This window comes from Microtus oregoni, unplaced genomic scaffold (assembly GCF_018167655.1).
Source record: "Microtus oregoni isolate MIOR12 unplaced genomic scaffold, Mior012 000024F_ref0000369, whole genome shotgun sequence".
Taxonomy (NCBI): domain Eukaryota; kingdom Metazoa; phylum Chordata; class Mammalia; order Rodentia; family Cricetidae; genus Microtus; species Microtus oregoni.
The window spans coordinates 1,210,122-1,225,886 of NW_024543083.1; the positions used below are offsets into that span (position 1 = coordinate 1,210,122).

The following is a 15,765-nucleotide window of genomic DNA, read 5'->3' on the forward strand; positions in this document are numbered from 1 at the left end:
GCTATGCTTTCCCGTGTTGCATCATGTGACTTCATTGTAACCTTAGATCTAATCACAACAGCATCCATACTTTACCCTGTTTATCCCATCATGAGCGCTACCTGAAACATCATGGCTCAGATTTGAGGCTATCATGTTATGATAGTCTCCTTACTGTCCATACAAAATTTGCAAAGTTTTTTCCTCTTATAGAAACACAGGAACTTAATTACTTAAAAAAAAAACAAAGGTTTTAATATATCCCCACTGTCAGACCGTAACACATTAGATTAGCATGCTTGAACTATATGATGCTAGAATATTTGATTATAAAAATTTCTGTTTGAGTTGCTGACTTAATATTCAAAGAATTTTATTTCAGGATAGGACAATTTCCATCCGCTTCTGAAATGGTCTTAAACATCTGCCATTTGGTACTGCATATTTATGTGAAACAACATTCTCAGCATTGATGTTTTTAAAACCAAAATATCGATATCTCCGAAAGATGTTTTCAATGTGCTACATTAGATCAGATATTAAGTAAAGTGTTTTTTTGTGCATGCCTGTGTTTTGTTTTGTTGAGGCAGGGTCTCCAGCAGTAGCCCAGGTTGGGTTTGAACATAGTATCCAGTGGGAGATGACCTTGAGTTCCTGATTTTTTTTTTAAGCCTTTACCTCCCAGTATTGGGGTTACTGATGTACACCACCATGGCCACTCAGGCAAAATGTCCTTATGCAACAGTAAACAGTCATTTCCATCTCATTAGTAAGCAACTTTGCTTTCTTCTTTAATAAATGTAAGACTGTACATAATCATTATTTTATGGTCAATGTCTTTGTAATTGTAAATGTTTGGCTCGTATACCTACTTAATATGTATGTGTGCCTGTGATCTCATTAACAGTTCTCAGGTGGAATGGGAAAACAAGTAGGACTTTGAAAGCCCTTCCTTACAGAGCATCACTTTCATTAAGTGTCTGTGTAAACCTTAATCACACTAGGCTAATGGCCTGGAAAGCCACAGCTTCTTAATGAGAGCCACAGCAGCTTTAGCTTCTGGACTACTCCACCAGGACTGCTGACTTAGTCTGTCACGTTATCTGTCACGTGTCATCCATTAATGAGTTACGGAGAACATTCATTTCCTTTTGCTTCCATGCTCTTTGGAAAAATTATTTGAAAATTTAACAAAACTTTGAGAATTTTTTAGAATTTACTTTTTAATTATGTGTGTCCCTGTGTGGGTATGTGATCTTGAGTTTAACTACCACAGAGGCTAGAAGAGAGCATTGGATTCCCTAGAGACAGTTATAGGCCATTGTGAGCTGCCTGACGTGGGTCCTGGCACCTGGACTCAGGCCCTCTGGTAGAGTACTGAGTTCACCACTGAGCCATTTCCAGCCTAGCTTTGGGAATATGATTCCATTTGTTTGATTATTCTGTTCTTTTTTCTTTCAGAACAACTCTCATCTTCATTTTTAGCATCAATTTTCCTTATAAACAGTAAACTTAGGTAGTTTAAATTTTAGTGTAACATTTTTGTACAACACTTGGCAAAATTCTATACTGTATCTTTGAGAAGGAAAACAGCAGTGAAGGTACCATTATTTCCTCTTGTAACACAATGCCTCACACTCTGAGCATCTTGCTTACTGGTATTCAGATGCCTTCAAGAATATTAGTGTGTTTATATTGACCTGTTAAATTTGGTACTATGTAGTAGGCCTTCTGGATAGTAGTGATAATTATACCATCTCTCTCTCACACACACAGACTTATATTTGCTCATTATGTATTATTAAGATTCATAGGGAAGTCCTAGTTTGAATTCATTCTAATACTACAAGAAATATAATAAAGATGCTTAAATTTAAATAAAGTAAATAAGGCCAAAAAATATTTTTAAGTGATATTGGGCTTCGCCTAATATTGAAATTTATCTGCTAAAAGATACTCTAGAACAGGCTGGCCATAATAGTTCAAAATAGTGTGTCAGTGAGGGGTCTGACTCAAGATTGGTCTAAAACACCTATTGGTCCTAATAAAAAGATGAATGGCCAGTAGCAAGGCAGGAGCAAGGATAGGCGGGTCTGGTAGGCAGAGAGTATAAATAGAAGAAATCTGGGAGAAAAGGAGAAAAGGAGCCAGAGAACAAGGAGAAGAGGACATCAAGGGCCAGCCACTCAGCTATACAACAAGTCACGGAGAAAGAAGGAAAGAAAGGTATACAGAAATAGAGAAAGATAAAAGCCCAGAAGGAAAGTTAGTTGGGATAATATAAGTTAAGAAAAGCTGGCAAGAAACAAGTCAAGCTAAGGCAGGGCATTCATAAGTAATAATAAGCCTCCGTGTGATTTACCTGGGAGCTGGGTATTGGGTCCCCCAAAAGCCAAAAGAGTAAAAAATTCACACAACATAGAAGTCTTCATTTTGTGAACCCACCGACTTGCCTTGTATGTCTTTTATGTATTTTAGCATTAGTTTTGAGCTTATGGTGTGTTCTCATGCTTGCTTATGCGTTAAGACACCAGCCTAGGTAATCTTCCTTCCAAATTCCAAATTGCCACTGTACTGCCTTCTGCTTTCTGGACAAACTTTAAAAAGTCTACAAACAGATACTTAGCCAAGATGAATAAAATTCTTTTTAGTGAGAATTTGGAATTAAGAGTCTGGTGATGCTAATGAACGTATTATTTGTGGGAAACAAGGAGAAACAGCAATATGGTGCAGTTGAGGCCCTGTCCTGACTGATTTTATGCTAGAGTCATTTGTGAGAAAGGAGCCCCAGTTGAGAAAATGCCTCAATGAGATTGGGCTGTAGGCAAGCCTATAAGGCATTTTATTTAGTGATTTGAGGGGCCCAGCCTATTGTGGGTGGGGCTACCTCTGTCTGGTGGTTCTGGTCCTATCTATAAGAGGCAGGCGAGTAAGCCACAGGGAGCAAGCCAGTAAGCAGGATGGCCTCTAAGTCAGTTCTTGCCTCAAGGTTCCTGCTTCCTTTTAGTTCCTATCCTCTTTGAGTTCCTGCCCTGACGTCTTGGAAGTGTAAGCCAGACAAGCTCTTTTCTCCCCAACTTATTTTGGCTATGGCATTTCATCACAAAAAATAGTTACCCTAACTGGGATAGGCACACTTCTTTTCTTTTTGATGAGGTCTCTCTGTTCTTTAATAAATCTTATTATTAAAATAACTTGTATTCCTTGTAATATAAAATAGTTGTGATAAAGTTGGCACTTAAATACAAAGTGATAGACTTAATAATTTCACTTATTTTATTTTACTGTTTTACTATTTACTTGTGTTTTTATGCTTTAAATCTCAGCATTTTTCTCTTTAAAGGAAATATTACAATAGCCGGGCATGTAAAACCATCTGGAGATGGATTCCACTTCGTATCTGTGTGTTAGAGGAATGTGGGACCCTGAAGATGGAGATGTTTTCCAAGTCATATCTGTGTGTTAGAGTAGTGTGGGGTCCTGAAGAACCAGAGGAGCGAGAACTAGCCAGGGCGAGTTCTTCCTCTTAGCAGTGTACAGGAACAGTTGTAGTTGTCATGGTGGGACTTGCTACCAGATACGTCATGGGTCTGGGCCGTAGTCAGGGTCATTGTTGAACATCTTAGAAGGAACAGGACAGCTTCCTACTGTTAAGTCCTTACAGACAGACCAGATAGGATGAAAGTAACAGCTGACTACTTCAACAAAGTTCCAGGAAGCTGAAGACAGCAAAGTGAAAGATAAATCCAAGTTGTTAGCCCCTCTTTCCCCTGTCTACACACCAAAAAGCGTGACACCGAAAGAAAGAGGGCCAAATGACTGCAATATCAAGAGCCCAGGGAGACTGCAGAACCAGATGAGAGGGAAAGGCAGTGGTTCCCCATGTCTGTGAAGTGGAAGAGCTGACAGCTTCCCGTACTCTCTGGCCTCAAGGGATCAGAAGATGATGGCTGACACTCAGGTTAACTGCAGTCCCTGTATTTATCTGTGAGCCCAAGAGGATACGTGCAAAGTAAGCAGCATAATGGAGCCAGTACCTTACAAGCAGGGAATATCTGCTCCAGTGTGTTTGTAGGTTCAAAGTAGAGAAACGTCTGCTCAAATAGCACTGTCCAATAGAAGTACAATGCTGCCATATGGAGGTAAAACTTTTCCAGTAGCCACATTAAAAATAGGTGATAACCAACTCACTGATTTTTTTCATTTAACACAATATCTACAAAATACTACTTCAGTATGTACTGTTTATAAAACATTGGTACTTTTTATATTTTTTTCAACTAGAGTTCTGAAATAGGTTTATACTTAAAGCATATCTCAGTTAAATAAAATTCTTGAGTTTTTGTGTATGTATACATATGCATACCTTTTTAAAAAAATATTTGTTATGTACACAGTGTTCTGCCTGCATGTATTTATGCATACAGTGATTCCTGCAAACCAGAAGAGGTCACCATTACAGATGGTTGTGAGCCACTATGTCGTTGCTGGGAATTGAACTCAGGACCTCTGGAAGAGCAGCCAGTGCTTTTAACCTCTGAGCCATCTCTCCAGTCTCCACCTTTTTTTTCTTTTTCTTTTTTCTTTTCTTTTTTTTTTTTTTTGGCTAGCCTGATTATTGTGTAGCCTAGGCTAACCTCAAACTCAATGATAATCCTCCTGCCTCTTCCTCCCAGATACTGGGATAATTGTTGTGTGCCACCCAGCTTTGTGAGTAATAATCTGTATTTGGATTTCATAAAATTGCTGTTCATAACATAATGTCACATGCCTAAGGTATTACGAGGACATGACATGCTTGCTAGTGACTACCAGGGTTTCAAATTTAAAATTGACCAAAATCAAATGCAAGGAACAGTTGAGATCGAGTCTCCTGAGACACAGTTCAGAAGCTCTGGTCGTATGGTATGGTGACCATACAAAATAACATATCTCAAGAATATAGGGAAATTATGAGTAAAGAAACCAAACTAAAGAACAGCCTTTAAAACTCTTCTCTGGAAACCAGCCTAGTTCCCTAGTCATTACATTGGAATATTCGTCCTTTCATCTCCGTTCTGGAAGAGCTTTATAAGTGGGTCACATTAGGCTCTGCATTGTGCAATGACATTCTCGGGTCCTCCAGAGGGTGTTAATTAAGATGAAGGCAGCTTACTTTACCCAGTGAATGTCGCTAATCACTTAGTGCAAAAGACACCATTGAGCATCAAAGAAATGTTTATCTCATGTTTTTCAGAGAAGCTTGCATATCAATGAACATGAGTGTGTTAAGAGAGCAGAGCCTCTCTTTTTAGGCCTCAAATTCAATGTGGTGTATACAGCATTTATCTCTGAGTGAGGGGGTCCAGCAAATGGCTCAGTAGCTAAAGGCTCGTGCTACCAAGCCTGACAACCCAAATTTGATCTCCAGAACCCACATGGTAGAAGGAAAGAGTTGCCCTAGAATCACCTGGGTATATACCATGGCATGTACATATTCACACACACACACACACACACACACACACACACACACACATATACAGACAAGTAACTGTTGAAAAAGAAAACTAATAAAAGTGAATGGTTTATTTAGAAATTGCAATAGTGGCAAAGAAGAGTTAATCTGTATTAAGGTAGGCTGGCAAAAATTTTCGGCAGGGTAGGTCACATCTTCCTTATTCAGTGTCTAGACAGGACTGCAGGAAGAACTTCTTTCTTCCCAGAATACTCCTGTTCTCATTGCCCTGCCTCTACTTCCTGTCTGTTGTCCCACCTGTACTCCCTGCCTGGCTACTGGCCAATCAGCATTTATTTAAAACATAATTGAATTACCCGGAACAGAATTTCTTTCCAAGCTCTCTCAGGTTTAATGTGGTTTAGCCAGCACATGTTGGCATGCCAATTGTTGGCAGAAGCCCCTTGTTTGTTCCCGACTGCCCAGAACCAAAAAAATCATTCCCACATCACTTATGGATGACGATTCAACAAAATTACTAAATTTTGCTTCTTTATTAAAAACTTTGTTAAAGAATGCTTGTCCCTTTGATTCCATGAACATAGTTGAGGAGGATTCATGATCTCTGGTGTACTTTGATAACTCACAGTGCAAATGTTAACACAGGGAAATAAGGAAATAACATTTTAATTAAGAAAGTAATTTTGACCTTGAAAACCCCAACCCTGACCAAGGGAATGCTCTTTACTCCTAGCTAAGGTGGCCTAAGGAGGCCTCTCTTTCCTAGCTGCAGGTGTGTTAGTGGTGTCTGTATTTGTGCTCTCTGGAGGCAGGAGCATTCTTCTCAGCTCTCTTCTCCTCTGGCATATCCTGACATGTAGCAGCTACAACGATCCTTTTAAGTTTCAGGGGTCCTCATATACCCCACCTCATATACACCCACCTGTCCTCATCCAGAGATACAAGTCCCTCATAGTGTGGGGAGAATGTTATTTATAGTCACTAATTTGGGGTGGGTTCTGTGCTTTCCTTGCTCCTGTTTTGCCCCCATGAGACCTAGGAAAGATGGTTTTTATCTGTCTGAATCAGTAACCGGCTTCAGAACAACAATACAACAGTATATTCCATGTGTCCTCTTCTAGACTCCCTTTTCCTCAAGTTATTGCCACTTGAGTAAGTTGTCTTAAGTAACTGCTGGATCACATGAAGCATTTAGTTTTTGTTACATCTCTTTATTTTCATTGTTTACCACCTAAGTGAGTTGGCCATTTCTCAAAACTGAAAATGCTTACCCTTAAGTCTAATTTAAATTCAACCAGCCACATTATTATGTACGTTAGCAGCAGTTACTTCAATTATGTTTACTGTTAGTGATAAATCAATTCTTGATGGTTAAAAAAAACTAACACAATAGTGAGACTCAATCTTCTTATTAGCTTGATTACTTTTGTGCCATAGTAAGTAATGTATATCTTGAATGGAAAAATTAGGTTTTTATACATTATTTTAATGGTATTAATTATATTTATATATAATATTACACTATCACATATGTACTTCTGTTGAAGAAACTATTATTGTAAATAAGCAAGGATGTACTATGTATTTCAGTTAAAAAGAAAGACCACTTCATTTCTGTCCCTTTTCTGTTTTATATGTGTTTTGAGACAGTATCTTATATAGCTCAGGATGGCCTTGAGCTCACTCTGTAGCCAAGGATGACCTTGAACTTCTGATTTTCCTGCTTCTCCCTCCAGGGTGCTGGGATTACAGTCACGCAGTCACCATGCTTGGTTTTGTATAATGTTGGGAATCAAACCCAGGGTATAGTGCATGGTGGGTATACACACTTCACCAAATGAGCAACATTCTTAGCACCCTCATTGCTTAAATCCCATGTATGTTGATGAGAGTTCTAATGTTGAAGAGTATTTGTTTACATTTGGCTCCTTAGTATATACTTTGCTAAAGTATGAAAAATTTTGTTGCTTAGAAAATCAAAACAAAGGCAGATGAAGTCGCTCAATGGATAAAGATGCTTTGCAATGTATTAAGAAAATAACTTAAAGAAATTGGTCCTTGGGGTTGGAAAGATGGCTCAGAGAACCTGGGTTCAATAGTGTTGAAACAAGACAACATGCCTAAAGTCGTGTTTTCTGAATCAGTAGATTCTCCTAAATAAATAGAAACTGGGTGGGAAAATCATATGTCTTTGTCATAGCTTGTGTGGAATGTTTTTGAGAGTTTAGTCCTACCTGAATTATAACCATCTATTGGGTCAGCTGATGTAGTTTTTCTAGGCTTCCCTCTTGGAAAGGAGATGATAAGGTTAATGTCCATCAGTAGAAAAAGTGGGAAGAGTCAAAATGTAGTGGCTTAAGATTGGATTATATCTCAGTTGCTTAAAGATAGTATAAGTTATTAAGAACTTGTAAGGCCAAAGCAGGAGGATCATGAATTTGAGGCCTGGGCTATATAGTGAGGGCATTTCTCAATAAACAAATGAAATAGAGGAAATTGTGGGTGATCATGGTACTCACTCATTTATATTCTATATTATTCATATTTTACTTTTGTATTATCTTTGCATAATGCAAATTTGAGTTTGACTACTGAGACTTGAGTTTGTATTGACCATACAACATGGACCCCAATTACATTTTGTGCTAATAGTTAAATTACCTTTGATGGTTTTACACTTGGCACGTACATTTTGAGGCATCAGATTTGACTCTTAAATACAACCTCTAAAGTACCATCTGGCATTCCTGAGAGCTGCCATTGTCCTTCGCTTTTGTTTATAACATTCTTGCTGTATTAGAATGTAGTCCTACACAAGTCCCTGCCAAGAGTACTGTGTAACACACCAGCAATGACTTTCATAGTCGCAACCTGCCCCATTGTATATGGAAAGCACATTTCCTTTCTGCATTTCCCTTGTTGAAGGCTATTCAGGCTATCTCTCACTCTGCTTTGGGAAGTGCTGCAATATGCACTAATGTGCAGGTGTCTGTGATGTGTGGTTGGATGAAATCTCTGAGGTATGTACCCAGTAGTGGAGTAGCTACCGTGTGTTACCGGTAGGACTGATCTGTAGCTTTTGGAGGAACTTGCATGCTGAAAGATCTGCATTTTAAAATGTGCTTTAAATATTCGAAGTAGCTAATAGGTAGTGGGTACTGTCAGGCTTCAAGCTCGCTTCTAGGCATATATTTTATCTTTTCATTTCCTCCTTTCATAGTGTGAAAGACAAATCTAGACCCCCTGGTCTTTTAATTGCACATACCTTTACACTTAAACTTTATGGAGTTAATTTTGTGACTTATGTCTAGTAAACTTGAGATGGTTAAATATTTTCTAATATGATTTGTTAGCAGCAGTTGATTCAAGAAATTCAACTGGTCTTTTTTGTTGTAACATTGTTCTGCTGAGGATGTGCCTGTGTTTGGGTCCAAGAAAGAGCTAAGAGGGCCACAGAATGTTTAAAAGCCATTCATTTCAAGCAGAACAGTTGCTACTTTTTAACCCACCTAACCCAGAATAAAACTGAGACTAAATTGCCAACTTCTCTTGCAAAATAGGAAAGTTATAATAGTTAAGATACTTACTGTGAGAAGGATTGAATATTTAGTTCCTTTTTGGAGGCACAGTCAGGCTTTCAATACTTTGTCTCTACCACTTATTAAAAATTGCTGAATCAAAGTTCCTATTATGTAATTGTCATATTCTGCTAAATAAAAATGTCTTCACCTCCATTTAAAGCAGGATCTGGTGTTTCCAAATACAGACAAAAGCCATTTTTTTTTTCTGATAGCTCTTTCTTTTGCTTCTCTATTCTTTCTTTGCACATAGCACTCAACAACTAAGCAAAGATCTGAGAAGGGAATAAATATTACTTAACAAACGAGATATATCTAAAATGTGCAACAATTGACAGAGACAACTGACTACCTGGGCAATCACCCAAAGTCTCGTTTGCAATGTTGAGTCAACCAACTTTGGCTAAGGCCTAATATACTGACATACCATTATTAAAGGCAAGGAACTTTTCAAAACTATCTTACCCTGTTTTGGCAGGATATGACAGTCCTGTTTTATCCATTGATGCACGCTCTGTAGCTCTGTCAGTGGTGGTCTCTGTGTTTTTGGAGCCTGTCCTGGAACTAGCTCTTGTAGACCAGGCTGGCCTCGAACTCACAGAGATCCGCCTGTCTCTGCCTCCCGAGTGGTGGGATTAAAGGCGTGCGCCACCACCGCCTGGCCAAGTCACTTTGTATCAGACCAAATCTGCCGCTGTGGCGGCTTTTGTTGCAAAACCACAGGTACTTGAGCTTCTGCTAATTCAGGTAGTGGGGTTCCGCTGCAAACTTAGCCCAGGCAGGCAGGGAGGGGTTAATTGCTCCGGCACGATTCTTTGGATATATACCCAAAAGTGGTATTACTGAGTCTTGAGGAAGGTTGTTTTTTAATTTTCTTAGAAATTGCCACACTGGCATTCAAAGGGGTTGTACCCTTTGAATTCCCACAAGCAATGCAGAATTGTTCCCTTTTCCCCACAACCTCTCCAGCATAAATTGTCATCAGTGTTTTTGATCTTGGCCGTTCTTACAGGTGAAAAATGGAATCTCAGAGTTGTTTTGTTTTGCATTTCTCTGATGACTAAGGACTTAGCATAGATCTTAATATACATTTTTCTCTTCATTTAAGTTGAGAACTTTGTCGTCTCACTTAAAGAAAACATGTTAACCTGCCTTTGAGATCTTTGACTCACCAGCGTCATTACTGTTACCGTTGAGGCTATTACTAAGGAAAATAAGGTTCCTTGAACATCAGCCCTGTGATGCTGTGCCAGGATGATGAGCTTAAATGACTACTAAGTGACTTGTGGGGAGGTAGTGCATGCAATGTGATTACACTGAGCAAGAGGACTGGTCCTCTCTTGGATGGATGAAGCAGGGTGCTCAGAATGGTGTGTGCTTTGAAACTTGCAATTACTTCTTCCTGTATGTAGTTGCCTGTTAGGAGTGTGTTTGCATAATGAGAGTACCTGTGTGTGTGGAGGCCTCTCCACTGTGTTTTGAGATGATCTCTCACTTATTGGCTAGACTGTGCCCAGCTAGTTCCAGGGATCCTTCTGTCCCCAGATTCCCAGCTCTGTGATACAGATGAATGCTGCTGTGCTCACCTTTTTACTTTTTACGTGGTGCTTAGTATCAGAACTGAGCCACTATTTCAGGCCCTAAAGATCTTATGTAATTATTGCTTATCTGAAATGTCTGAGACCAAAGTGTTTCAGAGTTCAGATCCATCCCACCCTACCCCCTGGGACTTTGGAATATTTGCATGTATAAAAAATGAGATGTTTTGAGGCTGGAATCCAAGTCTAACCATGAGAATCATTTGTTTTTCACATATACCGTGTATACATAACCTGGCAATGATTTACTCTATATTTACGTGCCCGTCTGTCTCGAGGTCAGACGGAATTTTCTCCTTGTGTGATAGGTACGTGCTCGGAAAGATGCTTTCCTCACCTCTTTGGATTTCAGGTATTTGACTAGAGATGCTTTGTTTACGTGTTTAAATATCAGATAGGTGATAACAAGGCAGCAGTCTCCAGCCTCCACTACTCTTACACAGCAGAAGTGGCTTAGGAATGTTTTAGCTTACCAAAATGCCATGTCCATGTTTTATTTAGCTGGCATTCTTTTATAAGAGCTTCTCAATCTGAAGGATTCTCTGCATTTGGTTTTCATGAAATAGCTTTATTACATGCATTACAGTGATTGAATTTCTATTTCTAAAAATTTTAATGGAGGGTCATTTATAGGAGATAGTTGGAGGGTTTTTTCTATGGCTGCAAGAGCTGGAGTTGCATGCATTACTGTGTCAGTTAAACTTCTGGAAGCAAGCCAGTGTGTTTATGGTGAGTTTCCTAGGAAAGCAGTGAACCACTAAAAGCCTGCACAGTATTACAACTCTTCTGAGGAGAGGAAGCATTAGGAAATTCAGCAGTGAAGCGGCAGCAACAAGCAGTCACAGTGGTAGTAAAGATAGGGCAGCTTCAGCTCGCACATCTCACAGCGAGTCAGTGAGCAAGCACATAGCTCCCAAACTGCTGCCTCGGGAGGCAGAGCGGTACTGTCCAGGGCAAGCTTCTAGTTTCATGTTTATGATGTCAAGTCATGTGATAATACTGTACCATAAGTTGCCAACTTCGCTCTACTCTAGAGAGGATTCTTTGCTGCAGTGCTTTTTCGCTTTTTCTTTCCTTTTTCTTTTCTTGAAAGAGAAAAAATTGTGCAATGTATGTTTATGCCTACACCATGCCGAGGCGACACTTAGCAGTAAATAATCTCTGTATCCCCGAGGTAAGATACTGTTTCTGCTTTCCCTGCACAGTGCTGCTGCAGCACGGAGCCGATCCAAACATTCGGAACACTGATGGGAAATCAGCTCTGGACTTGGCAGATCCTTCAGCAAAAGCTGTCCTCACAGGTAAGAAAACAGAGCTAGCAGGCTCTTTGATTTTCTGAGATTTTCATTGCACAGAATAAAATAAAGCTAAGGAAATACTAAATGCCTCATTGATTGAATATCTAGCTTATTAATTGTGCTGTTGTATGTTTGTGTAGCAATCTTACTGCTTCTAGTACTTAGAGTCACAGCATTAAATCATAACGTTCCTCATATTTTGTCAGTTTTATGGCTTACATCACAGTTTTCCTCTACCTCCTCTTCTCGGCTGCTGTTGAAGCCCTTCACTGTTGAGCAGACAAGGGCATTTGTGTTGCTGTAGAAGTAGTTTGCATCAGAAAGACAACCTGCTGCCTTCCTGTCGACACTGAAGTGCTCCCTGCTCTCCTCTTAGGCAGCTTTTCACTTTTTATCGAGACAGCCAAGTTTTTTGAACTGGGGCAATAGACTATCTTCTTCCATTAATGCAGATTTGAGCTTATTAGTAAGTGCCGAGTACCAGCACAGAAGTGATGTTGGGGTACAATGCACCCCTCGTCACGGTCTGCAAGATTATGTTTACCAGGTAGATCCTGAGCTGCTGCTGTCATTGATCTTCATCCTCTGAGTGCTGCATTGGATCTATTTTTGTTTTGATTCTCAGCATTTGAGCCTTGCTGCCTTTGCCCTCTTTTACTTAACTGACCTTTGTAATCTGGAGCCTCTTTGTTACTGCAGTGCTAGCAGTATTGTTTTAGGTTGTGTGGATGTACGTGACTCTTTACCTTTTAATTTGCTGTGTTTGAAGAGATCTGTGGTCTTGCTTAAAGTTTAACAGTTCATGCTGTGCACTTTTAATAGAGATTGTGAGATGAATGGAAGACATGTACGTGCAGAAAGCTTTAAAAAATATATGGAATTTTGCTTAATTACTCTGCATGGAAAGACAACTTCCTACTGTGGTAAAATTAGTATAATCACTGCTGAAGCAGAGTAATCTGATTTTTCTCAATTAATTAAAGATTAGGTGAGTTTTTTCTCTAGGATAACATACACTAGAGGAATAAAGCTGTTTAAATCAGTGTAGACAAAGTTAAATACAAATACATGCTTTTAAATGATGGAATCGGGCCTGTCTGATTTGTCTCAGGCCTGCCCAGTTTCTGAAACCTTCAGCCTCTTATTAAAAAACCATGCTTAATAATAGAGCAGCTTTAGTGGTCTCTGACCAGAGGAGAAATACAGCTCGGAAAGAGTTCCACTCAGTATAGCTGCTACAGTATGTGACAAATGCCGAGCAAGACTCTTTGTGAGTGTCCTCCCCCTGACCTTTCCTCTTCTACAGCTCTCTGCCTGCTGGCCTTTTGCTAGGTGCATTTTATGCACATCACCTTTAGGTCTACTTCTACTCTTTGTCAAAGACAAAGTTTAGGTATAAGCCCTTATCTATAAGAAGAGGCCATCTCCTAATTTGAAATGCAGGTTAGAGAACATCGTTTTGGTGTGGAGCTTCGGCATCCTCGCTTGCAGAGACTGGAGCGCCCCGGAGGACAGACAGCACATCTAAACTTGATTTGGAAGCTGTCTAACACTGCACTTTACTTAGATGGGGAGAGTCTACAGTTTTCTCAGTTACAGAACTACTGCTACTATTGCTCGACCACTACTGATTACTGTTCCCTTTAAAAACATTTTCTGAGACAACTTTAAGCTATGGCTTAAAACTAAAAGTCTAGGACAGTAGTTTTCTTGGGACTATAAACTGTCTGCTTTATACATTTATGCTACAGAGTATACATCAAAGGAATACTCCACTGAGCTGTTTCTGAATGTTTTTCTGCCAATACAGACTTGTTACCAAGGAATTCTTTCTGGTGAAATTATGATGGAAATATTATTTCCAAAGCTAAATTTAAAAAGACTAAGCATTGATTTTCCAAAGGGAGCTAGGCTCAGGGCACAGTCCTGTCTTGTCTAGCACATGTAAAACCCCAAGTTCAGTCCCTAACACACCTTCCCCCAGGAGGGGGCAAACTCTTGAAAGGAAGATCTCTGAGGAGCCAGCCTTACTCATAAAGATGAGTGAGGCTCATCTTTATTCCAGATGAGTCGTACTTCGTTACATAACCTTTGAGGGTGATTTTACTTCTTGATTTCTCTCTGGTTATTTGGGTGCTAAGTATCTATCTTCCTGATAGTCTTATCGTTTATGTTATGAGCTCAGTGCATTAACCAAACAATATGCAGGTATACCTTAAAGCAAATTAACAGAGCAAATCTCTTTATATAGAACATTAAAAAAGCTGTGTTTGATTTTGCTTTATGCATAAAGACTGCTGTGCAAAGCAAATATATACTATCAGTATGGCAGTTGGCATCTACCAGATAATTTTTATTTTGGATAGTGCTGTTAGGCATTTGAAAGAGATGGCTAATTGGAGAGACTGGTTCGACTATTTGAGGAACCATTTGAGAGAGTGGTAGTTTTATAGAAGCCTTGAGGGTTTTGGCTTTTGTTAATTACCCGTGTTCATAGGTGATCACCTGGAGGACTTGAAACCAGTATGGGTTTGTTTATGTTGTTGTTTTTTTAGAACAAGAATATTAAATGTCAAACCTTATGTAAATTTTATTGAACAAGATATTTGGTGTGTTAGGATTATTGATTTTTAAAAGTAATGTATTTTGGACTTTTTCTGTGTATAAAAATGTTTGGAATTACAGGGAAATAAAAACACAAAAAAGAAAGATCACAATTCTTCCTTAGAGATGACATTCATGTATTTTTGTATATAGCCTTTCTTCTTCTATTAGTATACAGCAACATATGTTAGTAGTAGTAAATAAAATATATACATATATATGTTTGTATTTTGCCAATGGTTGATATTCATAATATACAATATTTGATTTAGTGGCATGGATAATTTCAGGAAGACTATAAGTAGTCTTTAACATCAGCTTTTAATTCTGTGATTTTTTTTTCCCCCATGGATATATATTAGTTCTTTGAGTGAATTCCCTCAATAATTAACATTTAGATAGATTATTTTTAGCCTTTATTTCTTTTTTTTCTACTCTTCTTTTTAAGAGAAAGTCTTATACATCCCCGGTTGTCACTGAACTTGGTGTTTAGCCTTGAGTTTATTTATTTATTTTTTTGTTTTTGTTTTTTTGAGGCAGGCTTTCTCTGCAGCTTTGGAGCCTGTCTTGGAACTCGCTTTGTAGATCAGTCTGGCCTCAAACTCATGGAGATCCACCTGTCCCTGTCTCCCCACCTTACCCCCCCCCCCCATGCTGGGATTAAAGGCATGTGCCACCACCACCCATTTTTAGTCTTGAACGACCTTCACCTGTGTCCAGGGCTTTGTGCATTATAGGCAAGCACTACTCTGTTTTTAGCTTTCATCCATCTTTGTGATTTTGAGATCATAAATTTCACCAAAATTGTGCTTCTTTACCATATTCAGGCTTAGCACATAGAAACAGGTGCTTCTGTTCTTGATGTCGATGGATGTGGAGGTTTGGGTATGTTACACTGGTTTAATTATAGGAATGCCTAATGTGTGTTGAAAGGCATTGTTAACAGGACTAAGGAGTATATTTGTCTCCCATGTAAAATGAAACACAAAGGATGGAGGGTATCAGTGGGACACCGAATTAGGCAGAGGTAAAAACTGATTAAGATTGAGAGTTTAGGGAAGGATAGATGGCCTAAGGAATGTTTATCTTTTTCAGGATCAATGAATGATACATAGAATATGGAGTGTAACAGGATTGGCTTGGTTATTGGTCCTAGTAGCTTCCTAGTTGGTTTTGGGAAACAAAAAATAGGAAGAACAGTATTTTGCACAAATGTGCCTGAAAACAAAATAAACTTTGCTCATGCATGT

The 15,765-nt window shown here is 39.0% G+C and overlaps 1 protein-coding gene across 1 annotated transcript in view; it reads left to right on the forward strand.

Moving 5' to 3' along the window:
* Tnks (tankyrase) overlaps nucleotides 1-15,765 on the forward strand; it is a 157,969-nt gene that overhangs the window by 40,311 nt on the left and 101,893 nt on the right. Inside the window, exon 3 of the mRNA XM_041673586.1 lies at nucleotides 11,819-11,914. Coding sequence (XP_041529520.1) covers nucleotides 11,819-11,914 — 96 coding nt within the window. The remainder of the gene's footprint in view (nucleotides 1-11,818; nucleotides 11,915-15,765) is intronic.